Source organism: Betta splendens, chromosome 14 (genome assembly GCF_900634795.4).
Source record: "Betta splendens chromosome 14, fBetSpl5.4, whole genome shotgun sequence".
Classification (NCBI taxonomy): Eukaryota; Metazoa; Chordata; class Actinopteri; order Anabantiformes; family Osphronemidae; genus Betta; species Betta splendens.
Window position 1 is genome coordinate 13,345,286 of NC_040894.2, and position 27,523 is coordinate 13,372,808.

Below are 27,523 nucleotides of genomic sequence, written 5' to 3' on the forward strand. Positions count from 1 at the left end.
CAGAGGTTCAGACAGTGGTCAAGTGAACTGGATGTTTATCAAATCTGTTAATATAAGCACAACTGCAACTGCACAAAAAACATTTAGGGTGGGGGGGCACTGTCCGGAGGTCACACCAGCAGCCAGCGATCCTGCTCCTGGAGGTGTCCCCCACTTTCAGTGCACTTTAGTTCCACACACTCACGTTCAAGCTGGGTTGCAGGGTTCTGGGTGCCTTTTCCACTGCCCCCTGCTTCTCCCGGGTTCCTCACCACAAATGAGATCAGGCGAATGGTGTGGGTGCGAGAATGTATCTGAGAGTGCATGGGTTCATGTATAATTGACTAGTTCGTTGTCAGAGAGTTTGTGGCAGTGTGTGTTGATGTACATATGGGTGTGTGTGCGCGCCTGTGTCTGTAAGTGTGTAGCGTGTGGTGCGGTTGGAGTGTGGGGGATCCCGTTTTCCGCCCAGGGTACGTGGATCCACTGCCTGGGTTCTGCTGACCCCCACCAATTGCTGGCCTTGTGCTGCGGGCCCGGTGTGGTGCCAGGGGATGAGGTCAGGCTGATGTTTTTCTGCTCATGCAGGGGAGGTGGACTGGGGGTGGGCCCCACTCTGGGCACGGGGGCATCTCCTAGCGGGCTCCCTACGAACCGTGGGTCCTCGGGCTCCATTCTCTCAGGCCAGCCCTCCGACTGGGGGGAGTGTTTGCCCCTGGTTCTCATGGGGCGGACAGCGTTGACCCACGGTGGCCCACTCTGACCTCGGGTGCTGTCTCTGTGGCTGCTGCAGCTCTGTCTGGGGGGTTCTGTGTGGGCGGCTTGGGTTGCAACACCTGCCCTCCTGAAACTGAAGGTGCATGGTCTCCCTGGCTGCTAGGATTCTTTCCTCTGCTCATTGGATGGGCGTAGTGGCCGAGCTCCTCACTCACTTCTACTTTTGTAATGCTGCAGTCTGGTGGTGGAGACTTAGATCGCCCCGAACCCATCTTTCAGAGTCCCGGCGGTTTACTGCCTTAGACTTTTATGTGTTCCGGCCGGAACCTTTTTGTGAAATTTCTCTTCCACGGACGTCTCCGTAGAAAGGGAACCGCTCAGATCAGCGACAGAGTTCTCTGAAGTGCTCCCTCATCGTCAGGCCCCTCCAAGACCCGGGTCCCTTGTATCTCAAACACTTCCCCCTGCAAACGTGCTCCGTCTGTCAGAAGCCGTCTTTTATTTCTTGTCCACTCCTGTTGGACTGCGCTCAGATCTGCACACTGGTCTGTATCCTCAGTACAGACGAAAAGCTCGGTTCCACGAGCCAACCCTTAGCAACCACCGTCTCAGCCACCAGGGCAGACTTTGACCTAATTAATTTTACCAAAATATTAAATTAAAAAATTTAAATTTTTGTTCCTAATATTATATTTTGGATGTTTTCAGTCAAATAGTCTTTTTAGAAACATTATTATCTCTAGTCCTAATCATGTTTTCTTTTATGTTTTAGTCTAGTAGGGGATGCTTTAGAATTAATTGTTATTTACCTTACTTTCCCTAAACCAAATGATCAGAGCCAAGTAAACCCGAATACCTGAAACCAAATTCAAACTCGTTTTTTTCTTTTCTTCAATAAGTCGCAACAAAACGGAATCTCTTCCACCGGGCCGAGTAGAGGTTGGATTTTGAGATCGTTGGATCTCGTCAGAGGCGATCTAGACGGGTGAGCAGTCCTCCCAGCTCTGAATGTCTGTAGAGGTTTGGAGGCTGAGCGACCCTAGTCCTCAGGACTATCGTCCCTGGTCACACCGTCCAGACGACCTGCAGCGGATCCTGTTTGTAGACGCCAATTTCTGTGGTGGAAATTTTCCATAAAGAAGCAGATGAGAGAGTTGTCCTTTTGTGCGATTTATTGAAATAATACAGAAAATAAAAATAATGGGGAAAGCAAATAAAAAGCATGGATGTTGATCGTGCACATCAACAAACCAAAAACCAGCTGGGGAGATCAGTGCACACACCACGAAGGTGTGATGCAAAGAGCCCACGATCCTCAAGTTGTCTTTGCCTTTTAACCCCTTTCTCTGGCTCTGGTGGAATGTCTCTCTGCAGCAATGGAATTGTTTTTGACACCTTATCTCGCTGTGAGTGTGAATGTTTGCTTTCTCACTTCTGCATCGTCATGTCTTGTTATCCAAAGGAAGGAACACCGAGCTTCCAAGACAAGATGCATTCGCTTTAACAGCCTTGGGTCTGGTGGGGAGTCAGATAGGAAGGGGCCAGAGTCCGGGTGTAAAAGACAAACATATATCATGAATTATTAGTCAGTCAAATGGAACATCAGATGTTTAGACTTGATGTACGACAGGGCGCAAGAGATTAATTGCTGGTGTAAGAATGTTCAGTTCAGTATTGCACCTAACCAGCACATGACGACTGTTCCATTACACCAGTCCCTGGTCCAACCATCCTGCCTGTGCTCTGTTGTTGTTTGTTGTTGTTGCTGTGCTTTTCTCTCTCTCTCTATTCCTCACCCCAACCGATCAGGGCAGATGGCCGCCCACATCCAGCCTGGTTTTGCTGGAGGTTTCTTCCTCATTAGAGAGGGAGTTTTTCCTCTCCACTGTTGCTGTCAAACTAAAGGGTTGCTGTATGTGGGATCTATTGGGTTTAGTTGTGTAAGGTCCTAAACCTTACTTTGTAAAGTGCCTTGAGATAACTATGTTGTGATTTGGTGCTATATAAGTAAAATAAAAATGAAATTGAAAATTGAATTGATAGCCCACAATATTTTAATTAGCGCCGCATAGCCACGTTTGTAGCTCGCGGGGAAAACAGGAAATGAAAGTTAGACTGGCTTAGTTGGAAATATGAATGTTAAATGTTAGACATCATTCATTTACTTGTTTCTCAGTCCACACAGCCCCATAGCTGATCTACAGCTGTCACGTAACAGAAGAACAAAAGAACAAAGGACGAATCAGGAACAAACTGGAGTGCTTGCTGCTTGCTACAGAGCCTGAGCGGCTTGGCTGTCACATGACAAAAGACCGAATACCTGAGGAAGGACGCTCAGTTAAGTGAGTCGTGAACGAATCATTTCTGCTTCCTGTCCTGCTGACTGAGCTTAAGCAGCTGCTTCGAATCGGGAATCGGGAACTTTTGGCGGTCAAGTTGTCTAACAACCTTTCCTGGGTGGACTGATCACAGGAACTTGGACTTCGAAACTTCAAAGAAACTCAATGCTGAGCAATTTAGATGGTCACTGTTTTTTGCCAGACTTAATTTTACCCTGTCTTACAGGGGAGGACTGCAAAACGTCAACCCTGATGCTCTCTCTAGGCAATTTGAGTGGGAAAGTGATTCCAGTACACAGGAGGAGGAAAACATGCTGAGACCAGTGGTCAGTAGCACCCTCTTCTGGGACCTGGAGAGAAGGGTGAAGGACTTTAAACACACCTCACCTATTCCTCCTGGGTGCATTACTCACGTTTGTTTCTTTCTGTCTGCGTTTGCAGGTGGTTTGGTGGGGGCGCGACTCTGAGCTGGCATGTCATCTTGGTCGTCTCCAGGACTGTGTCATTAATATTGCAGCGCTATTGGTGGCCTTCAATACGTGTGAACATGCTTCACTGGTTTCTGCATTTGGGTTCTACTTTGGTTCAGTTTCGTACGGGTTATAACACTATCTACATTGCACGGAGAAACCTCCAGAAGTGAGGAGACTTGAGAAGGACGACCCTTACTGTGCACACACAGCCAAGCGCCGCCTAGGGCTGTACCGGTTCACGCTGTCAAACCATACATCTACAGACATGTTCCTGAGATAACACACAAGAGAAGCTTTGAGTTGCCTACATGAGACAACGTGTATCCTTTGCATCACAGGAGTGACAGTGACTCAGGCGACATTGGGAGGGAAACCTAGTGGTGATAACAAATCCCAAGTGTCTCTGCTGTCAGCTGATTACAACTTGAAAGACTCAAACGAACAATCAATGCGTCTATACAGTTACTTTGATTATAACTTTATTAACTGTATACATGTATGTTTTTATGTGATTTTACACACTTTTTTTCAATTAGAAAATTGCACAACAATATATCCTAAGATGTTTTGCTTGCAATTACTTTATCTACAGCTACAGTTAGTTTACATTTTTCACTGAAAGATGATGGAGGTCAACGCAGGATGTACATGTTGGCTGTGTCAACAGTAGCAACATTATGTATTGTGAGTCTGGCATTTTGGTTAGCCCAAGATACTCCTAATCAGTCGCTTCAGTCGTACTTTTATTTATTTGCGGTGAGTTCATCCCGCGATTTTGTTACCCAACTGTATGTGGTGAAATGTTTCAAGTTTATCATGTTCCTTCACCCATGGACAGGTGCATTCTTTTGATAAGGTATTCTCACCTTAATTGAAAGCTCAGTTGAAAAATACATCAAACTCCTACCAACCCCCCGCATTAGATTTATTATCTGTCAATCAAAACATGTAAACATGAAGAGCTGTGTAAAAACGATCCTACATATTTGCTCTACGATATTGTAGAAGACAGCAGCAGCGCTGCTGATGTCATGAAGACTCTAGTTCCAAAAATGAATAAAGGAATTGTTTAATTCAAATTATTAAGCCTCTGTGTTATTTCTTTAGGCATGTGTCTACCACCGGCCACGGCCTGACAGCTACAGCCGGACAGAGGCTCTCCGATGTAGCACTCAAAGAGAGGGAGTTTCCACCGAGCGCATTTAATGCTGCATTCACTTACATTTGTGGCTGACTGAAATTACCACGTTGCAAAACCATGACACTATAAATTCGGTCCGTGCATGAAGTGCAATTCATTATTCATGTGTAAAATGAAAATTGAATAACGTCTTTTCATGCTGTGTTTCGTTTCCGTAAATCGGTAAAACACATTTGCGATATACTGATTTACTCATTCTCCTTTTCTCCACTTTCAAAACGAAATACGTAAAAGGGAAACCGGGGGCGGGGCCAGTCGCCGGACTTTCACAATAAAACGCCCAAGAGCATTTGCATATTGCATGAACATATTAACAATCTCACAGGGAAAGTTAAACATGAAGCAATACAAAGTTAACAATACATTTAACAATAAATGTATGTATCAAAGCTTGTCATATTCAAAATAACTTTATTATTGAGCCAATTCACAAGAGTTACAGTACTGTGCACAATACTTTATGTCAAGGTAAGGTTTAAGATCTTACACAACTAAACCCAACGTATCTGCCCTGACTGGTTTGGGGGAGATTTTTGTTAATTTTGTTTTGCTAATGTATGTCTCTACATTAAATTAAGCTTATCACTGCCTTAGATCACTACTAGTACTCAGATGATGACTTGCTTATTATTATAAATATTATTATTATATATAAATATTATTATAAAGCAAGAGACAGTGACACAGCAACACACTCTTTTGGGCTTTTCAAGCACTAAAATAAGAAGCCTGTTATTGGTTCCGACACCCTAAAAGGTTAGTAAATAACATTGTTCACCAAAAGGGTGAGCTAGGCGTTGGGGCATGAAGAATGCCACATGTGAAAGCCAAGTGATGAGAGGAGCATGGCCACTAAACCCAGCCCAAAGTGGAGAGAGAGAGAGAGAGAGAGAGAGAGAACTCACGCACGCACGCGCGCACGCGCACACACGCGCGCACACGCGCACACACGCGCGCACACACGCGCACACACACGGACAACCACGCCAACATCTTAAACTTTAATTAATATATAATAATTAATAAACTAATACATGCATGCCTGCAATTAACCTTCAGGTTCAGTTACTCTTGGTGATTACATGTAAAATAATGAATGTTTATAAATATCCACCATTTATGACCATAAGTCTAAATTATTTTAAATCTTACCAGCATGTACATGACAGTATACAGTTAACAAGACCTAACAAACAGGAAAAAAAGAAAGCTAGAGATTTACATAGGCTGCTTTTATTTAAACACTTCGTAGATATAATTTAATGCATTCTGTATTTTTGGTTTAGAACACAGGGATTTATATCTTCCATAAACTACTGCAGAAACTACAACATGCATTGTACTATTATATGATTTTGCTATACTGTTTCAAGATACTAAAAGATGAAGCATCAGAGTTTCAGAAACAGAGAATTATACTGGCCACATAAAAACAAAGGCAAGCTGTTACTGTAGCATCAAAAATGTGTTGACTACTATTTCTGTTTTCACAATGGAACACACCACCATTCACTGAAGGACCTCATTGGAAGCTGTCTGTTGATAAATCACTGGAAGTTCCAGCTTCTCACACTCTGTCCACTTCAGGGTTAAATGCTGGGCAATCTCATTAGAATCAGTGTAAAGTGCAGCAGGAACATTCTGAAAAAGATGTAACAATGCAAAAAGCAACACCTGTATCAAAATGTTAACATAAATCTTTGTTAACAATAAATACATACATAAATAAATTCAGTTTTAAGAAAAAATATTATTGAACATACAAAAACTATTAAATATTAAAGTTAAAACAAGGACAGTTTTTCCTAATAATTGCATTACATAAATTCCAATAAATCCAAGCAAAATCAAAACTAAATGATTCTAGGTACAGTTTATGAAGAAACGCAGGTTTAACCAATTTTAACCAATTTGCAGAATTGGAGAGAGATGTGTGAATGTAGGCTTCCTCAAAACTGTCTCTTTATGTAATCCCAGACAGACTCAATAATGTTCACATCAGGACCCTGTGGGGGTCAAACGATCACTTCCAGGGCTTCTTGTTCTTCTTTGTGGTGAAATTAATGTTCTTAATGAATCTGTAAGTTGGGGTACTTGTCCCGCTGCAGAAAAAATGTTTGTACACACCTCTCTGATAATACTACATGCAGCTCTCTGAACTGAGACACAGATGATCTGGCCAAATTTTAATGTAACTGCTGAATGTAATACAAAATCACAGTGGTTATTGTGATCACAGGTTGATCTGGCTGCCATATCTGTTGAATGATGTAAGCTCAGGAGTGAACCCTCATTGGCGCGATGGCTAAGACTATGAGGGTAATATTGCAGCGACAGCAGGATTAAATTCTGTTACATTAATGTGATGAAAATGGGAAATGGGCATTATGCAATAAAAGCAGACTTCTGTATTTAAATAAAATAGCATATGTAATCATTTGTATTATTATGAAAATAATCATTATGAAATAGATTTTCATAATAATGAGCAGATTTTACAGAATAATGAAACATATTTCATAATAATAAGCTTTGGAAAATGTTTGTGATTATTTCATAATTTCATGGTCAGTTTACATAATTGTCATTTATTTATATAGGTATTTATTTCAATGTACTATTAGTTTAATATTGAACACTTTGGAGTTCCATACCTAAGTGGGCAGTTTGATTTCACGTGTGATTGACAATGGAGTTACATTATGTTGTTTAAGTGTTCCCTTTTTTGAGCAGTGTATAATTAAAACTACGAGTCAGCTAAGTAGCTGCACAAGGACTGCAAAAACATGCCTTGTTCATTAGCCAGTCAGATTGTGGAGTCAAATTAGGTTCACATTAGTTTACTCGTAATTTAGCCACAATTTGTGTGTAATTTCAATGCCTCAATTATATGTACTCTAAGTATGTTATGGCCCAGGAAGGTTACACAGGCAGCAAAAAAGACACCACCAGAGGGACTGTCGCAAGAATTCTCAGCAATAATTATAATGGTGGTAATACAGTAATAATAACCGCCAGAAGAAAGAACACACTGGACCGTGTTTTTTCTAACTCAAAAAAACACATATAGAGCAGTGTCCTTGCCACATCTGGGCTTATTAGGTTGTGGAGAACCACCCTTGAAGCCAATGGGAAGCCACTTGCCCAAGTATCCATCAAATGTGGCATATACCAAGGAGATGCACTGTCCCCACTGCTGTTCTGCATAGGTCTGAACCCCCTCAGCCAAATAATAAACAAGACTGGCTATGGATACCGACTCCGGAACGGGGCCACCATAAGTCACCTCCTCTACATGGATGACATCAAGCTGTACGCCAAGAGTGAGCGAGAAATCGACTCACTGATCCACACCACCAGGATCTACAGCTCGGACATCGGGATGTCATTCGGACTCGAGAAATGTGGGAGGATGGTGACAAAGAGAGGCAAGGTAATCCACACAGAAGGGGTCTCACTCCCAGAAGGAAGAATAGCAGACATTGAGAACAGTTACAAGTACCTTGGAATACCACAGGGAAACGGCAACCTTGAACAGACAACAAGGAATGCGGCAACAGCCAAATACCTCCAACGAGTAAGGCAAGTCCTAAGAAGCCAGCTCAATGGCAAGAACAAATCCCGGGCAATAAACAGCTACGCTCTGCCAGTGATCAGATACCCTGCGGGAATAATAAGGTGGCCAAAGGAAGAGATACAGACCACAGATGTTAAGACACGAAAGCTCCTCACCATGCATGGAGGGTTCCACCCCAAATCCAGCACCCTGAGACTGTACGCTAGCCGCAAGGAAGGAGGCCGAGGACTAGTGAGCGTGAGAGCCACTATCCAGGATGAAACGTCCAAGATCCATAAGTACATCAAGGATAAGGCCCCGACAGATGACGTGCTGAGTGAATGTCTCAGGCAGTGGAGAACAGAGGATGAGATGCTGGAAGAGGGACCATCATGGGAGGACAAGCCCTTGCACGGGATGTACCACCGGAACATAACTGAAGTGGCTGATCTCAACAAATCCTACCAATGGCTTGAAAGGGCTGGGCTGAAGGACAGCACAGAGGCACTCATCCTGGCTGCACAGGAGCAGGCCCTGAGCACCAGAGCCATAGAGGCCCAGATCTACCACACCAGACAAGACCCAAGGTGTAGACTGTGCAAAGAGGCCCCAGAGACGGTCCAGCACATACAGTCAGGACCATAAATATTTGGACAGAGACACAATTCTTCTAATTTTGTTTCTGTACATTACCACAGTGAATTTTAAATGAAACAACTCAGATGCCATTGAAGTGGAGACTCTCAGCTTTAATTCCATGGGTTGAACAAAAAGATTGCATAAAAATGTGAAAAACTAAAGCATTTATTAAACACAATCCCTTCATTTCATGGGCTCGTAAGTAATTGGACAATTGACTTCCATGCTATTGCATGGGCAGGTGTGGACAATTCCCTTGTTATGTCATTATGAGTGAAGCAGATAAAAGGCCTGGAGTTGATTAGAGGACTCGTGTTTACATTTTGAAGATTTTGCTGTGAACAGACAACATGCGGTCAAAGGAGCTCTCCATGCAGGTGAAACGAGCCATCATTAAGCTGAGAAAACAGAAAAAAAACATGCGAGAAATTGCTACAGTATTAGGAGTGGCAAAATCAACAGTGTGGTACATCCTGAGAAAGAAAGAAAGCACTGGTGAACTTAGCAACGCAAAAAGACCTGGACGTCCACGGAAGACAACAGTGGTGGATGATCGCAGAATCATTTCCATGGTGAAGAGGAACCCATTCACAACAGCCAACCAAGTGAACAACACTCTCCAGGAGGTAGGCGTATCAATATCCAAGTCTACCATAAAGAGAAGACTGCATGAAAGTAAATACAGAGGGTACACTGCAAGGTGCAAGCCACTCATAAGCCGCAAGAATAGGAAGGCCAGATTGGACTTTGCTAGAAAGCATCTAAAAAAGCCAGCACAGTTCTGGAAAAACATTCTTTGGACAGATGAAACCAAAATCAACCTCTACCAGAATGATGGCAAGAGAAAAGTATGGAGAAGGCGTGGAGAAGCTCATGATCCAAAGCACACTACATCATCAGTAAAACACTGTGGAGGCAGTGTGATGGCCTGGGCGTGCATGGCTGCTAGTGGCACTGGGACACTAGTGTTTATTGATGACCTGACACAGGACAGAAGCAGCCGAATGAATTCTTAGGTGTTCAGAGACATACTGTCTGCGCAGATCCAGGTGAATGCAGTCAAACTGATTGGGCGGCGTTTCATAATACAGATGGACAACGACCCAAAACATACAGCCAAAGCAACTCAGGAGTTTATTAAAGCAAAGAAGTGGAATATGCTTGAATGGCCAAGTCAGTCACCTGATCTTAACCCAATTGAGCATGCATTTCACTTGTTGAAGACTAAACTGCAGACAGAAAGGCCCACAAACAAACAGCAACTGAAAGCCGCTGCAGTAAAGGCCTGGCAGAGCATTCAGAAGGAGAAAACCCAGCATCTCGTGATGTCCATGAGTTCAAGACTTCAGGCTGTCATTACTAATATTTGGTTGAAAACCCTTTGTTGGCAATGACCATTTTATTTTCAGTTATTTCATTTGTCCAATTACTTACGAGCCCATTAAATGAAGGGATTGTGTTTAATAAATGCTTTAGTTTTTCACATTTTTATGCAATCTTTTTGTTCAACCCATGGAATTAAAGCTGAAAGTCTGCACTTCAATGGTATCTGAGTTGTTTCATTTATAATTCACTGTGGTAATGTACAGAAAGAAAATTAGAAGAAATTTGTCTCTGTCCAAATATTTATGGTCCTGACTGTAACTGCAGGGTGTAAGATGCTGGCAGGCAAAGCATACATGGAACGCCATAACCAAGTGGCTGGCATAGTATACAGGAACATCTGCGCGGAGTATGGACTGGAAACCCCAAGGTCAAAGTGGGAAACACCTCCCAAGGTGGTAGAGAACGAGCGAGCCAAGATCGTGTGGGACTTCCAGATACAGACAGACAGAATGGTAATGGCGAACCAACCAGACATTGTGGTGGTGGATAAAGAGCAGAGGAAAGCCGTAGTGGTGGATGTGGCAATACCAAGCGATGGCAACATCAGGAAAAAGGAACATGAGAAACTAGAGAAATACCAAGGGCTCAGAGAAGAACTGGAGAAGGCTTGAAAGGTGAAGGCCACAGTGGTGCCTGTGGTGATCGGAGCACTAGGGGCTGTGACCCCCAAACTGGAGGAGTGGCTACGACAGATCCCTGGAAAAACATCCGAAATCTCAGTCCAGAAAAGTGCAGTCCTAGGAACAGCAAGGATACTGCGCAGAACCCTCAAGCTCCCTGGCCTCTGGTAGAGGACCCGAGCTTGGAAAGTGGATGAGACCACCCGCGGAGGGTGAGAATAGAGTGTGTGTATATAGTATAATAATAGTATATTATAATAATATATAATATATTAATAGCTGTTGCTTGTTATATTTTGAACTGTTAGCAACATAAGCTAGCGCTCTTGGAAGGAACAACCGTCTTGTTTTTCCAGCCACTAACAGCAGATAAAAAAAAGGAGTGGTTTTGGCTAAATGAAAAATCTGTGGCTTTCTAACAACTGCCGGATTAAAAAATAAAAAGCTGCTTAACAACTTTGAAATGTTGTCTTTATTAAAACACTTAAATTATAACCTTTTGTTAAAAATGTAAAGCAATGTCTGTCGTCTGTTAGATTCCGTTGTGCTTCTTTCAGCGCAGAGACATGATGGATCTGGCTCTTGGCTATCTGTTGCACGACACTGGCCTTTAGCTCTGCTGGATGCCAGCAGAGCCAAAGGCTGCTTCAGACTCTGTATGTACTGTACTCTGGCTCATACAACTAATTCACTGTTTAATGGGAATGGTTATATGGATGAGATGTTCCAGGGATAATTAGCTCATAGAGTCCAGCTAAATAATTTTACAAATAATAGTTTTTTTTAGATAATTCTTGCACTGAATGTAAAGTTTTAAATGAAGTAGTCTAGCAGATCAGTTGATGTTAAAGTTTAGATGCGTTTTTCAACAGAACTTTCAGTCAAGGTGAAAATACATTATCATACGAATGTGCCCGTCAGTGGTTCTGCCACAGGAATAATTTAAGCAGCAGAGTTGTTTGTAATAACACGCCCAGCCGTGTCTTAACAGTTTAACACTGAAATAAATCTGTTTATACTCAAAAAGTCTCTGATTTAATCAGTTTTTTATCCTTCTACTGTTCTTCAAAATGTGATTATAACTAAACAGATACAGACATGGCATTGTCTGCCATTAAATCTGGTCGTAAACCATAACTTGAACTAGAAACAGACGTTTCCAAGCCATTTCCCTTAATCACTACACTATCCAGGACTTAAATACCAGATGTGCACATGAGCCTACAGTATATAACAAAATGGACAACAGCGTTTTAGGACTAACGGTGGAAGCCAATCATCATCTACAGGCCAAAAGGGCATAGCAGACACTCTTACATGGTTCAAACCCGGTATTGCCGTGTTAAAGGTGGATGCCAATCACAGTAGAGGCTGACACGTTTCATTGCTATCACTGTATATCTATTTAAATATGTAAGCATGTCCATCATCCAATCACACTCGGGTGATGGTCCGTCGGTTTGTCCCCCACTGACAGAGCAGTGGCTCCGGACTGTGCACACACACCACAAACAGTATTTACACATCAGCACATCACGCCTTCGTGCCGGCACCTGGACATTTCACCACCATTCCACAATTTTCTGTTCCTACACCCTGGACTATGCACACACACACTGTTGTTTTATTATATTACGGGAGTAGTTGGACTTCCTGACAGAAAAAATCCTGAAAGCTGGGAAACGCTTGCTTTTGACATTGTTGCATCGCGTCAGTCTGGCGAAACCATTGTTGTTTATTAATTGGGTCCATTTCTTACTTGTGTTGTATTTTTGTGTTTAATGTATTTGTGGAATTTATTGATTGATAATTGATTTATACCGGTTTGAAGGTGAATGTTAGGGATTTATTTATATAGTTTTCCAGTAGGTTCCAGAACTTTCTGGAGAATGGTTTCCCGAGTTGAAGGGGGCGGGGCCAGGCCTTTAAATAGAGTGGCCAAACTCCATTGTGGGGGAGAGTAGGTTGGACAGAGAGCGAGTTTGTTGGTGAGAAAGTTTGTTGGAGCAATAGAGAAAACGGACATTCATTTTTAAGCAGTTTTGGGATTTGATTTCCACCTTTTGCTTCATTCTTATCATTTCCTTCTTTTACTTTGCTTTTGATCCCCTGTAAATACTGCACCTAGTTTTTGCACTGCAGTTTTTGGGCCCAATAAACGTACAATTTGCAAGCAAGCCATCATCCATTTGTTGTTTTTTAACATTTGAGCAGTCGGACCTCACTCGACACATAGTAAAAGAATTATCTTACCTTTAACTGCCTGATCTGGCTGATGATCCCTCACACAATACTCCCTGTGCCTCATATTGAATAAGGGCAATCGATATATATATATATAAAATATGGAGAAAAAAAACTTTTGGCTTCTCTAAGGGCACTTGGACTGTGAGAACAAATAGGCAGTGGCTTGAAGGGAACCAACAATTTGTGTGTATACATAACTTGAACAATGATGTTCTAAAACTGTATTTTTGATATGCATCATAATCTGCATAAATAACTCACTATTATTTACTTACACTATATACTACGATTTCTGCTTTTTAATAGTGCATTAGAGCTTGTCCATTGACAACTCACCTTTAGTTCTGATATTTTACTCTCCCTTGTACTAAACTCTCGTAGCATATAATTGGTTCCACCCTGAAATGAGAATGGCACAGAAATAGTATTATCATAAAACTCAGTATGCCACCTAAAACACTTAGTCCAGGTTGGAGAAGCTTGCCTCATGATACAGACGTGTGTCATTTATCCTTATCAGCACTCCGTCCACTCTTAGGAAGAAGCGCAACAACAAGAAAAAACTGGTGGGCATCACCCTCTAGAATATGAACAAGACACATACCAAAATGCAATATTATATGCGGATACTTAGTAGTTTGCTAATTTCATGTGAAACACTTACAATTTTGGCACTGATCATTGAGACTCCATGGTCATGCAGCTCATCCTCAAACAACAGAACTTCATCAAAGAACATGATCTGTTCCCGAGCTTTAAGCTTCTCAACGTTGATACGTTCTGCTGTCTCCGTCACCTAACAAACAGGTAAAAAGTACAGTGCAATGAAACAATAAGAACAAACTTCCAGTATTCCTTTCTGAGCAAATGTATTATATGTTCCGACAATTTCATTATATTATTGGTAACGTATTATAATTACTTAAACAAGACCGATTATACTTATTTTCATGCTAAAGAATATGACTGAGGTCTCTACATTTTCATTCCAATACAAAAACCCTATAGATTGTCTACACTGTCAGTGTGTCATTTTCAGTCCCCCTCAATGAAAGACCAGTTTTAGGAGCATGTCACAAGCGAAGTTCCTCACCACATCTCTATGCTGAAGCACATACCTTTTTTTGGGCTCATTAATTAAACATTAGGCATGTAAGCCACCATAATACTGCACACAATGAGAAGATAACACAACACGTACTCAACAGAGTGACAGTAACCTGTTTGTTTTGGTACTTTGTTTGGTCAGTCCAAGCACATTTGAACCTGCTTGAATATAGCCTGGGCTCTGGAACCCAACTCCTTGAGAGGGGCTGGACCCTCTTCTACTCCGGAGTTGCCTGACGCGGGCTGGTGTGGGCTTGCTCATAGCTCCCCAGCTTAGCCGCCATGTGTTGGAGTTTTCCCCGGTGGATGAGAGGGTCACTTCTCTGCGCCTTTGGGTGGGGGATAGGTCACTGTTGTTTGTGCTTACGGGCCAAACGATAGTGTGAAGTACCCGGCCTTCTTGGGGTCTCTGAAGGGAATTTTGGAAAGCACTCCAACTGAGAACCCCATCGTTCTTCTGGGAGATTTCAATGTGGGCAACTACAGTGATAAGTGGCATTATTGGAAGGAACAGCCTCCCTGATCTGAACCCAAATGGTGTTATTTTATTGGACTTCTGTACTAAGCACAGTTTGACCATAACAAACATCATGTTCGAACATTGGGTGTCCATCAGTGCACATGGCACCAGGACACCCTAGGCCGGAGGTCGATGATAGACTTTGTAGTTGTTTCATATGTTAGACACCTCCGGGAGAGCTTCGACCAGATTCCGAGGAAGATTGGAGACAGAGAGTCTGAATGGACCATGTTCTCCGCCTCCATTGTCAACGCGGCCGTTCGAAGCTGTGGACACAGGGCCTCCGGTGTCTGTTGTGGTGGTAATCCCCGAACCCGGTGGTTGACGCCGGAGGTAAGGGACGCCATCAAGCAGAAGAAGGATTCCTGCGTGCTGCAGCCCGTGCCGTTGCAGGCAAAAACTCAGGCCTGGGAGGAGTTCGGGGAGGCCATTGAGGAGGACTATTGCTCAGCCTCAAAGAGATTCTGGCAAACCGTTCAACGCCTCTGGAGGGGAAAGCAGTCCTTCACCAACTCTGTTTTCAGTGGAGGTGGGGGAGCTGTTGACCTTGACTGGGGATGTTATCTGACAGTGGAAGGAGTACTTTGAGGATCTCCTCAACCCCTTGGACACACCGTCTGCTGAGGAAGCAGAGACAAGGGACTCAGAGGTGGACTTGCCCAGCACCCAGGATGAGGTCAACAAGGTTGTAAGTAAGCTCCTTGGTGGTGGGCAGCAGGGGTGGATGAGATCCGTCCTGAGTACCTCAAGTCTCTGGATGCTGTGGGGCTGTCTTGGGTGACACGCCTCTGCAACATTGCATGATGAGGGGGACAGTCCCTCAAGCAGGGTGCTCGAGGGTTTGTGGGAGTTTGCCAAACCAGTCTACATGTGTTTTGTGGACCTGGAGAAGGCATTTGACCGCGCCCCTTGGGCATCCTGTGGGGGGTGCTCCGGGAGTATGGAGTCCAAGGCTCTTTGCTAAAGACTATTCGGCCTCTGTACAACCGGAGCAGGAGCTTAGTTTGCATTGCCGGCAGTAAGTCAGACCTGTTCCCGGTGCACGTTGGATTTCGGCAGGGCTGCCCTTTGTAACTGGTTCATTATGTTTAAGACAGAATTTCTAGGCGCAGCCAGGGGCCGGAGGGGGTCTGGTTTGGGGACGACAGGATAGCATCTCTGCTTTTTGCAGATGATGTTGTCCTGTTGGCTTCATCGGGCCAGGACCCTCAGCGTGCGCTGGTGCGGTTTGCAGCTGAGTGTGAAAGGGCTGGGATGAGAATCAGTTCCTCCAAATCTGAGGCCATGGTTCTCGACCGGAAAAAGGTGGTTTGCTCTCTCCGGGTTGGAGGAGAGTTCATGCCCCAAGTGGAGGAGTTCAAGTATCTTGGGGTCTTGTTCACGAGTGAGGGGAGGAAGGAGCGTGAGATTGACAGATGGATCGGTGCGGCGGCTGCAATAATGCGGTCGGTGTATTGGTGCATCGTGGTGAAGAGGGAGCTGAGCCAAAAGGCAAAGCTCTCAATTTACCGGTCAATCTAAGTTTCTACCCTCACCTATGGTCATGAGCTTTGGGTCATGACCAAAAGGGCAAGGTCACGGATACATGCGGCTGAAATGAGCTTCCTTTGTAGGGTGGCTAGGCACTCCCTTAGAGATAAGGTGAGGAGCTCTGTCACCCGGGAGGAGCTTGGAGTAGAGTCTCTGCTCCTCCACATCGAGAGGAGCCAGTTGCGGTTGCTCGGGCATCTGGTTCTGATGCCTCCTGGACTCCTCCCTGGGGAGGTGTTCTAGGCATGTCCCACCGGTAGGAGGCCCTGAGGAAGACCCAGGACACGCTGGAGAGACTATGTCTCTCGGCTGGCCTGGGAATGCCTTGGGGTCCCACCGGAAGAGCTGGAGGAAGTGTCCGGGGAGAGGGAAGCCTGGACCTCTCTGCTCAGACTGTGCCCCCTGCGACCCGGCCCGGATAAGCGGATGAAGATGGATGGATAGATGGGTTTTGCTTATGGTGCTGGTTTATTTCATTAAAAAACTGTACTTTACTATTTAGAGTATTTAATGCAAGACCTACCTGGGAACAAACATAGCTTTGGTTCAAATTACATATTTTTACTGCTATTAGTGATGATTATGACATCAAATATTCGGAGTCTATTGAGTCGATTGCAGGAGCTTGTTCAGGAGCCAATCCATATATAACCAAATTCACAGCTCAAAAAATAAAGGGAGAACCTAAACAACACAATGTAACTCGAAGTCAATCTTATGGAATAGACAACAGGTGGACATTATAGGCAATTAGGAAGACACCCCCAATAAAGGAGTGGTTCTGCAGGTGGTGATTACAGACCACTTCTCAGTTCCAGCTTTCTGGTTGATGTTATGGTCACTTTTGAATTCTGGAGGAGTCTACAACCTGCACAAGTGGCTCAGGTAGTGCAGCTCATCCAGGATGGGACTTCAATGTGAGCTGTGGCAAGTAGGTTTGTTGTGTCTGCTAAATGACCTCCAGCAGGCCACAAATGTGCACGTGTCTGCTCAAATGGTCAGAAACATGAGGGTGGTATAAGGGCCTGACGTCCTCAGGTGGGGATTGTGATTACAGCCCAACACCATGCGGGACGTTTGCCGTTTGCCAAAGAACACCAAGATTGACAAATTTGCCACTGGCGCCCTGTGCTCTTCACAGATGAAAGCAGGTGCACACTGAGCAAATGTGACAGACGTGACAGAGTCTGGAGACCCTATGGAGAACGTTCTGCTGCCTGCAACCCCCACCAACATGACCAGTTTGTCAGTGGGAGTCAGTAATAGTGGGGGTAGCATTTCTTTGCAGGGCTGCACACAAATGTTGGTGTGATTGGCCTTGGGTTCCTCCTAATGCAAGACAATGCTACTTCTCATGTGGCTGGAGTTATGCGTGTTTTTCCACTTTTTGAGTTGACTCCGAATCCAGACCTCCACGGGTTAATAAATTGAATTTCCATTGATAATTTGTGTGTGATATTTTGGTCAGCATATTTAACTATAAAAACGTATTTAATAAGAATATTTCATTCATTCATATCTAGGATGTGTTATTTTTGTGTTCCCTTTATTTTCTTGGAGTGTATATAACAAAGATTTTTTTGGGTAATTCTTGATAAAGGCGACAGGAATACAGTATGTCTGTATATCTCAAGTTGTTACAGTTGTCTAGTCTACAGAGGCTAATGAACTGGTTTTGTGATGGACTTAATTTATGTTGGATTCAGACCACTTGTGGAATATCTCATCATTTGCTGTTATGGAGTAGAAGTATTTTTTGTCTGAAATATTCTTCAGAATATTTTTTCCCCTCATTAAAACAGAGTTCTGTGAAATATGTAATAGTCAAATCCAACTTTATTGTCAACCAGAAAATGCACCAGTATGTCAAAGCTGGAAGAAACTGTTATCTCCGCACTCCAATGTGCAGTGTAAAGGTTACTGAGTGAGCTGAGAAGCCTAGGGATTTGAGGACAGAAGCTTTTGCAAGGCCTTGCAGTGGATCGCTTGCTTGATGGAAGTAGGCTAAACAGACCATATCTTGGGTAGATGGTAAACTTGGTTATGTTGGAGATTTGTTTCTGCAGCAGGACAGGTATAGTTGACCGGTGATCTTTGTTCTCATCATTATTTGGAGGATTTTGAATAGAAGACGTTTAGATGGAGGCTGTGGCTGTTCTCACCATGACACCCCTATATAAAAAAAAAAGGTACTGCAAACAGAATTGTAGATTAGTAAAAATATATATAAAAATATAAATCTAAACAGTATAAAATCTAGACAGGCAATAGAAGATTTTAATTGGTACAGTGGTAGCAGTTCAAAGTGACTAGCGTTGTCACTGCAGTACTGTTGCGTTATCACGGTGCAGCGGGTGCGTCGCTGACTAAATACTTTAATAGCAGGCATCTCATGCCCACCCACCACTAACATCTGATACAATATATTGACTTCACATAATACTGTGGGTATGGATTGCGGTTAAAATATGTTGAATGCGCACTACAGCCGCTTATTTAGATTTTAAACTTCCACAACTTGTTAATGAATGTTTTCCGGTAGTTGTAGAATTTACGTAAATGACCGTAATAATCATAGGAAATTATTACGTTAAATTATATATAATAAATTAATAATAATTTAAATTATTAAATTATTACAACAGCAGTTGTCAATCGTAACTCTGTAGATCTGCTGAGCTCTGGCGTCCTGTCAGTGACACATTACAGCTACATGATTGTTTGTATGTGTTTACTCTGTGTCTGCAGAACTGCAGTTTGACTTGTTTTGACTGCGCGTGTTATTGTAATCGAGTGGCTGAGATCACTTAATAACTTAAATAATAACTTAAATAATTAATAACTTAAAAATTGAATTTAAGATGTTTTTTTTGTTTGGAGACAAACGAAAAACAAAAAAAGTTGTTCTCTCTGGGAGATTGGGCAGCATCGGACAGCATGTTCAGCTGCAGGTTCAAGACTCTTTAATGCAGCAAATAGGTTGTCCTACATATGTTTACTCTGCAAGAATATGTATTTATCGTAGTTTTCTGGTCTAATTTATTTGTAGCACTTCGACATTCGTTTAAAATATGCAGTGCAATTTAAATTGAAATTATTATTATTACCTTTATTGTAAACACAGTATTAATTGCACAATTTGGACTGGCTATGATTTGTGCTTCTTTCATAATAATCATGGATAATCCAGGAAGAAACTGCAGTTCATAGATGTTATTCAAAGACGGTTTGGTAAAGATTTAGTGTGTTTTTCAACTGAACGGTCAGCCAAGGTACATGCATTATTAAATGAATGCGCCTGTCAGCGAGGAAGACATCAACTCTATTCAGTCGCTCTTTAGTTGCTGCTGTTCCCTTCCCAGTTCACACACCTAAAGTGTCCTAACCGCTGCCGATGAATGCGTTTCCAGATTGACTGGTGATGCCGCACTGGTGGCTCTCAGTTATAGCAGCTGTTTGAAGCAGAGAAAAGCGAGTTAGCGTTCCTCGTCAATGCCTTGACAATGTTTTGTCGTCTGTACACAATCTGAACAGTCTTTACAGTTTTACAAGGTGTAATATGACGCTTAGGTTTGATCGTTGCTCGTATTGCATTTACGGCAGTAGCTAAAAGAGAACAAGGACTGAATAAGTATGCTGTTAATTGCTACAATCTTCTGTCAATAAAATATAAAATGTTAAACCTCTGAGCCCTAACTTTTATGTCTTGTTTGAATCAAAAAACAATTGTTGAATCTTCTCAAATAATATAGCCGCCCTCCGCAGCTCCCGGTGTTTTTTTTTTCCCATTAAAAAATGTGGGTGTTACGGGTGACCGACCCCTGGTCTAGATCATTCTTAATTACTTATTTAAATTGTAGCAGCTTGTCTGCCACAAATCGAACGCCACACTCGAGAGCGCACCGTTCAGCTTATTTTCAGTTTTAAACTGCCATAATTTGCTATAACTTACTTACGTACGTAACTATACTAAATACTATAATTTCGTAGTATTCGTTCGTAGTCTTGTCGATCCATGCACTAAATAATATAATAATGTTATCTCGTGGGTCAAATGATAATGATTAGACACTGTTTTTCCATTAATTAAAATTGAAGGAGTGCTCCCACCTGAAGAGCGGTTGGCTATATGACACATTCAACTACGATGTTTTAGGACCAAAAGTGGGAGTCAATCGCCAACTGCAGACCAAAAGGACGTAACATACTTCCTCACGCAGTGCTGACAAGGTGCTGGCGCGTCGGACATGAAAGCAAACCACGCTGGAGGCTGACACTTTAAACTGCTGCCACTGTATAGACTAAGAAATTATCTTACTGTTGGTAAATGTACTACCTTCACTCCTTAGGTGAGCAGCAGATGTTTTTGTGCCAACAGTCTGCAGCGGAAAACCTCCTTACAATGGGGTAACTGTGTTGTGCCTACCTACAGTAGAGAGACATATAATGTTACATTTATTGTCAAATCAATTGTATTTTGTATTACTTCTATAAATAGAATGGCTATGTTACACAATCTATAGGTAGCTGACCAGATAAGCAATACTTATTATAGAGACCTGATAAGTTTGTAAGACAAAACAAATAGCCTATATGTTAGAAATTAGATTAGAACAATGTCATAACCATAAGTTGATTTAGACTGGGACACATTACAGGCTCTGTGGTAATAACAGACATATCCGTGTTTATCTGCAATTTCCTATTCAGGCGATCATCTAACTGTAAGCTCTAGCCAAAGGGCTAACGGCATGCTAACAGCTACATGACAAATACGCAGCAGTGAGTGGGCCTGCCTTATTTCACATGAATTCACCTGGAGACACGCAGGTGAATCGTGCACAACCTTGCTGCTTAGCTTTGTGTCGCCATAACCGTTAACAGTAACTGCAACATGGCAGTAGCACACAGTTAATGGCGTGCTAACGGCTAAAGCAAATATACAGGAGCGGAGCTATATGTCCCACAATTCTAGCTGGAAAGTCCCAGACTGGGAAGGGCCATTAACATGCCATAGCATTCTGCAACACGGAGGTAGGTGGCTTACCTCTCTGTGTCGTGGTAGCTGTAGCAGTAACTGGTCAGGAAGAACATCCGGCATTAAAACTTGCCAATAACAACCATGCGAATCATTTGCTGTGGCGACCCCTGACCCCTGAAAGGATGTTACCTTATCCAGCATGTACTTACTGTTGGAGGAGCATCTCGTTAGAACACCTGAGCACTTTTTTAAAACACAGTAGCGGCTCCTTGTCTGTTTGTCACAGACAGCAGTAAGATAGTTTGTTCGAGGTCCAGTTTGGGTTTAGTTTTATTTTTGGGGAGGTGTTTTAGGTTTTTGCTGTGAGGCATGACCCCTTATGAGTCATGGTTGGTACAGATCCCAGAAATGGACTCTCTTTGACTCGACTGGATAAAGTAGCAAAATGTAAAAAAGGACAAAATGTCATTTCTACTGTGCTCCATGTGTGTAAACGTGATCCATAAGGTCATATGAATGTTTTAGAATGTCTAAAAAGTGGATTTCGTATATAATCGGTCTCCTTTAATAAAAACGTATTACATGTTTCTACACAGTAAGGCGTTCACCTTTTTTCAAACATTTTGTCCTACTAACTTCAAATTCCAGCTCAAATTCAAACTTTAATACTAATAGGCAAAATGCATGTGTGTAATGTGATTTGATGTAATTTGTCATAGCATCATCAGAAGGAGTTCTTGAAATACACCACTGCTCTGATATGGTGCATGTCCCCGTTGAACTCCTAAGTGACCTATGGTTGCTACTGCAAAGTGGGAAATACTAGCAATATGGAGCAACAGGCACAGCTGTAGAACTAAGTAAAGTGCTAGGAGAAGAAACGGAGGTTCAAAATTACACCGTATTTATGGGATATGTCAACTCTATCCCCAAAAACACTGACAAAAGGGAGGAAAGCTGGTGTATGTAAACAACAAAAGGTGCAATCATTGTTAAGGAACAAGAACAAGCAGGTATAATTAGCAGCTAACTTTTCACCCTGTCACCATGTGCTATGACGGTAACCATTTACTTCACTCCCTTGGCAAACACTACTGCTATGTGTAAACACATGTACAGCAGAGTGCAGAATAGGGATTTTAATTAGGCCTTCCTTTCCCTTTTTGCCACTTAGTGTGTAAATTGCCGCACACCTGACAATACAGCTCTGAACATAGTATATGTTAATATCAGGAACAAAACTGCCTCCACCCCTTCTCCCTACTAGGATGTACTTTGTTGTCTTGTTTTCCTGCACCACAGGTAAGCGCAGTAAAAAGCTGAGGAGTCAAAAGCACCTGAGGGAGTGTTTCAAGGCAATGGACATAATCTTGCAGAGAGCGTTCTGTTTTAATGTCTTCTCAATTTGAACTTTGTTTTCTTTTTTGCCAACGTGACAGCCCTACTTCAAGATAGAAAAAGAGCTTAAAGCTACATAAAGACAAAATCCATCTCTGTAATTCTTAGACATTTTACAAAACGTACCTAAACATCATTCTTTTTCTGAAAAGAACCTACCTTTATCTTCATACTTTCTCCTATCAAAGTCCCTCTGTAATCTGTAGTATATGTCCAGTCGTAAGGCTTTACCACCTCTTTGGGGTGATCGTTATCCACTCTGGAAAGAGATGGAAAGATTAATGGAATAAATGCAGAAGACACATTTTTTTTTTATTTTGATAACTAACAATAAATTAAAAGTGTCAGATAGAACTCCCCATGGCAAGGTTTGCATAATGTTAAGATGTGACAATCAGAGCCATATGTCCAAATTGTGAAAAAAGCATTGTAGCTGTGCTCATACCAAAAAAAGAAGAATAGTATTGGAAGCTTTAGTTATGTTCTACGTTGCATTTTCTGGAGCAGGTAACATTGGTATTTCCCAGTAAATGCTCTCTCACTAAAATTCTAACTTTACCTTCCCCACAGCCTGGTGATTATCTTGATCAGATGTGTTAAGTCAGTCAGCAGCTGGATAAGCCAACTGACACACCTGTTTAAAGTAATCAGCAGGGAGAGTTTGAAAACCAGCAGGGACACCAGCCCTCGAGGACCGCAGTTTTACACGCTTGATTTAGATAATACTAATTCTGGAAAGTTTTATCTCGACTTTTGCTTTGTACGTTAAGGAATCTGGTCTACCTGCATGTTCTTTGGAAAGCCTCATGGCCTCATGTAGAAAACTTCCTACTAAACGTAGCGTAAGTTCAAATCTACAAAACTGCATGAGTAGAGATGTATCAATCGCTACTAAGTACGAATCTACGCATGCTTCCTTCGTACTTACCAATAAACATGGAATTGAGTGCAGGCGATTGAGTGGCAGACTCCTCCCGTGACAGGCCTTTATACAAATATGTTAATTCATTTACAGTACGGTGTGCGTCTGTGCAGTACACCAAGCGGGACCGTGTGTGCAGGTGTTAATGCAGCATGTTCTGCACAGTAGCAGGAATAAAAAAATAAGTGTTCTGACATGAAGGTAGGAGTGAAGAGAAGTTTACGACCAAAGCGTCACCAAAAGAGGCAGAAGTGAAGGAGAAGACAATCTGACCCGATGACACTGTGTTCAACCACTAATAGGAAGTCTCTACATTAAACCACCCACTAGTGTTGATGCTGAAGACAAGATGTACTTCGGTTGCGCACAGGTTCTATGTGCAATAAGAAATAATATTAAGGCCGTTACATTATTTACGGTACCAGCTTCTGGTACTAGCTTTAAATCTGATCCCAACCACACTGTTTATTAAAGTAGGTGGATCATTGTTAACCCAGGCGCCTCAACACAGTGTTGCTGACTGTAGCTGCATTTGTGCATCACAGATTATTTGTACGTTGATGAAATAAAAAATGTTTCCTGTTAACTCATGTTTCATCCCGTGACAGTGCGTTTATAAATATGTCCAGTGGATGGGTCTGATTATGAGGTAAACCGGCTCTCGCTGCAAACTGTGCTTAAATGTTGCAATGATCAACCATTGTATAGGAACTTGATGCCTTGTTGACATACGGATGATTGCGTCCCACACAGCTGACATGACTCTACACAGGGTCCACTACCTGCCCGGTCTGCAGCTCCCCCCATGGCTGAACCCTAGTGTGGTCAGCAGCTGGAAGTGTGCTAGCCGCGTGAGTTATCACTGCGTCGCGATCCAAGAACGGGCACCTTTACCAAATTCTAATAGATCCTCTATTAGATCCTCTAACAGTGCTGTAGAATATATGTTTGCACTGTTTCGTACATATTTTTGTATCCTCTCATCTCATTGCAGGAAGCTTTATATTAATCATTTATAGTTTCTGAAATGTGACTAATGATTGTCACTTCTCCACTGTGACTAATTATCCTTTTCACATGATTAACCTTTTCCCAGTTTTAGCCATAGAAAAGTACTCACGCCAGCTAGCGAGCCTTCGTACATGAGGCCCCTGGACTTTGGTTGTTTGGTTGTTCATGGATTTTCAGTGATTTTTCCCCTCTATCTGTTCTCTCTGGTTACACTACCAACTCCACAGTAACCTTAGTTAATACAGTCATCCCCTGGGTCATAGGTTGCTCTCTATTTGCCTATTAATTTAGTTTAAGTTATCTGTCCTTTCCAGTCTCTCCCATAAGTTATTTCGTTTTTAGTGTTTCATATTCACATCCTGTATAGTTAGTTAGTGCTTAAATAAGATCTTATTTCAAAGCAGAGTCACAATGGTACACGCCTCTCTGCATGTTCTCTACAGCAATTACCCATAATCATTATCGCATAGAGACTGCGTCTGCTCCCTGACCACCTGAACATTACAAATTACAAACAAGGAGTGACTTATCAGAATTTAATAAACATCAAAGCAATTCTTCTTACAATACAAAGTAACAATAAGTTATTAAAGTGTGGTTTTAATTAAATATCAGATGTCCCTCGTCTTAATCCCTACTAATAAATGACTTGGTAAGTGACCATCACAGAGATCTGTCTCACTGAAATCTGGCTGCAGCAGTATGAATACGTTAGTTTAAATGACTCAACTCCAATGAGTCACATCAACTATCATGTTCCAAGAAGTACAGGTCGAGGTGGAGGAGTAGCAGCAATATATAACTCAGCCTTATTAATTACTCCTAGACCTAAACATAGTTATAATTCAATTGAGAACCGTAATCGGAGCCTCCCAAACTCAGTTGTGTTGTAGACACTGTTGGTTTTACTTATTATTTTAATCACACACTCGATCTTGCCCTGACATATGGGGTTGAAACTGTGAGGACATTTTGACCAGTCCTCACTTCTTTAAAGGCCTGTTTGAGGGTTAAGAAGATGATTTTAGGGCTGAGGATACAATTGAGTTTCAGTTTGGATTAGAGCAAGGGTTAGACGTCTGCCTTTAGTTGTGATGGTTAGGAGTAGGGCAAGGGGCTAGTGAAGGAATTATGTCACGACTGTGTGTGTGTGTGTGTGTGTGTGTGTGTGTGTGTGTAAACAAAGTTCATCTACCTGCTCTCTTGCCACTCTTGAGCGCAAGCCACCTTCACAGTGTCCTCAATGCTGCTGACTCGTTTTAGAGCATCAACAGCATTGAATTCAATGCCATAGCCCTCTTTGTGTTGGATGCGCAGTACATTGTCCCCAAACAGCATCTCTGGAAGGGAAGGCATATTCATCTCCTCTGCTAACCTGGAAATGCAAACAACTAGGAACTGTTGATTTAAAAAAAAAAGGCGTGGTCTCTGACATCAATATTTACACATACTTTAACATCATCAAGTAAAACAAAGCTGAATTCAGATCTTATGAATACATGTGACGTTACTTTAAAAACATAAAAAATGTACGACAATGAGGATTGGGAATGTGGGAGTTGGTGATTCATGAGATTACTCCTGGTGGTGTTATGGCCAAATGAAATAATAAGTTCTAAATTGCTTGTTTTGAAAAAAAATTGGTGTTGGCAAACCCCAAGTGATCTGGTGGTTTTGAAGACATAGTCGAGTTATGTGTGCTGACACTGCTGTAAATAACAGACTGCATGTATTGTGCTGCTTTTGTTGTAAAAGAAATGGTGGCTAAGGCACCCGCAAAATTCTAGTCAAAAGATGACAATATGGGCTTCATTAAGTGATAACTTAAAACCAGGATGCTGAGCTCCCAATCTTAATAGGAGGTTGAGACTGGTATTAAAGTAAAAACAAGAGGCATGGTGGATGTTAGTGTGGTGGTGTTGGAGCCAAAGCCTTGCACCTATCGGCCAACCTAGCCACTAAAAAATGATAGAAAACATATATATAGCATCCATATTTCACATTTTACACATTGTTTGTTGTAACTCTTTGTACACCAAACTGCTGCAACAGAAGCAGAACAAGTTTAGATCAAACATCTTTAAAATGTACTGTATGCTATAACAAGAGAAACAACTCACCGCTCAATGTCTTTGGATTTCATGATATGATTTTTGGCAGCAATTACTTTCCATGGCCCAAAGGTGAAGTCTTGCACACTGCTCTTAAAACCATGCAACATCATTGTAGACAGATAGGCTAAAGAGCAGAACAGAAGGATAGACTAAATTATTGTGTCTCTGGATTTACAATGGGTTGTAAACCCATAGCAAGGTTGTGTCTCTGGGCTTTACTTGCTTAGTGATTGAAATTTTTTTGTTTTAATTTAGGAGTTTATTGTTTTAATTTCTACAGTATTACATAGCCCAAAGACATACAGGAAACACGTAAAAAGTCAGCCACGTTATAGCCAAGCATCCGTGTTAGTTGCTAGAAGTAGTAGTTCGAAAAACACTGATGAATGATTGCTATAAACCACCGATCTATCATATCTACCTGAACGTGATAAATACACGTTTACGTTCCACATTTGACGAATCTACAACATTTATTAGAAAAAGCTAGCGATTAGCGCTAAACATTGACCTATTAGGTACCGTCAGCGTAACACTTCGCTGTAACCCTCGCCTGCATACGAAGTTATCGGTTTCACCGAGAAGATCTTCCCTAACTAAGTAGTCAAGGTGATACCAAACATAGGGTACATAAATAAATCTGTATACCTCGATGTTGTCAGATGTTACAAAGTTCCATAACATGGAGGCTAGTTTGGTGTTACTACCAAAAACGTCCGGCTATGGGTTATGCTGGCGCCTGTGTTCCGCTGTCATGTCGCGATAACGCAGCAGGCGCACGAG

At 42.3% G+C, this 27,523-nt stretch overlaps 1 protein-coding gene and 1 long non-coding RNA gene across 3 annotated transcripts; one reads left to right on the plus strand and one right to left on the minus strand.

Moving 5' to 3' along the window:
• The first annotated feature begins 361 nt into the window (after nucleotides 1-361).
• LOC129605095 (uncharacterized) lies at nucleotides 362-4,547 on the plus strand. The gene is made up of 3 exons (XR_008696608.1): nucleotides 362-3,038; nucleotides 3,262-3,361; nucleotides 3,477-4,547. It is a non-coding gene; the product is annotated as an uncharacterized LOC129605095 (long non-coding RNA).
• A 1,148-nt stretch (nucleotides 4,548-5,695) lies between these two features.
• tiprl (TIP41, TOR signaling pathway regulator-like (S. cerevisiae)) lies at nucleotides 5,696-27,523 on the minus strand. 2 transcript variants are annotated; one of them, XM_029173325.1, is made up of 8 exons: nucleotides 27,389-27,523; nucleotides 26,747-26,864; nucleotides 25,822-26,001; nucleotides 22,853-22,952; nucleotides 13,822-13,953; nucleotides 13,642-13,737; nucleotides 13,494-13,556; nucleotides 5,696-6,350 (listed from the first exon to the last, which is right to left on the minus strand). In XM_029173325.1, the coding sequence occupies exons 2-8, from the start codon at nucleotides 26,848-26,850 to the stop codon at nucleotides 6,219-6,221; spliced, it is 807 nt and encodes a 268-aa protein (XP_029029158.1). In that variant the 5' UTR covers nucleotides 26,851-26,864; nucleotides 27,389-27,523; the 3' UTR covers nucleotides 5,696-6,218. The 2 variants fall into 2 exon arrangements, with proteins under 2 accessions (XP_029029158.1, XP_029029159.1); XM_029173326.2 differs by having other exon boundaries at nucleotides 25,822-25,966; nucleotides 27,389-27,408.

Excerpts from the sequence above, each read along its gene's own strand:
- tiprl (XM_029173325.1), bottom strand. The coding sequence starts at position 26,850 with ATGATGTTGCATGGTTTTAAGAGCAGTGTGCAAGACTTCACCTTTGGG. Across the intron at positions 26,002-26,746 it reads AAATCCAAAGACATTGAGCG|GTTAGCAGAGGAGATGAATA; the intron begins GTGAGTTGTTTC and ends TTGCATTTCCAG. Across the intron at positions 6,351-13,493 it reads GTAAAATATCAGAACTAAAG|AATGTTCCTGCTGCACTTTA; the intron begins GTGAGTTGTCAA and ends CATCTTTTTCAG.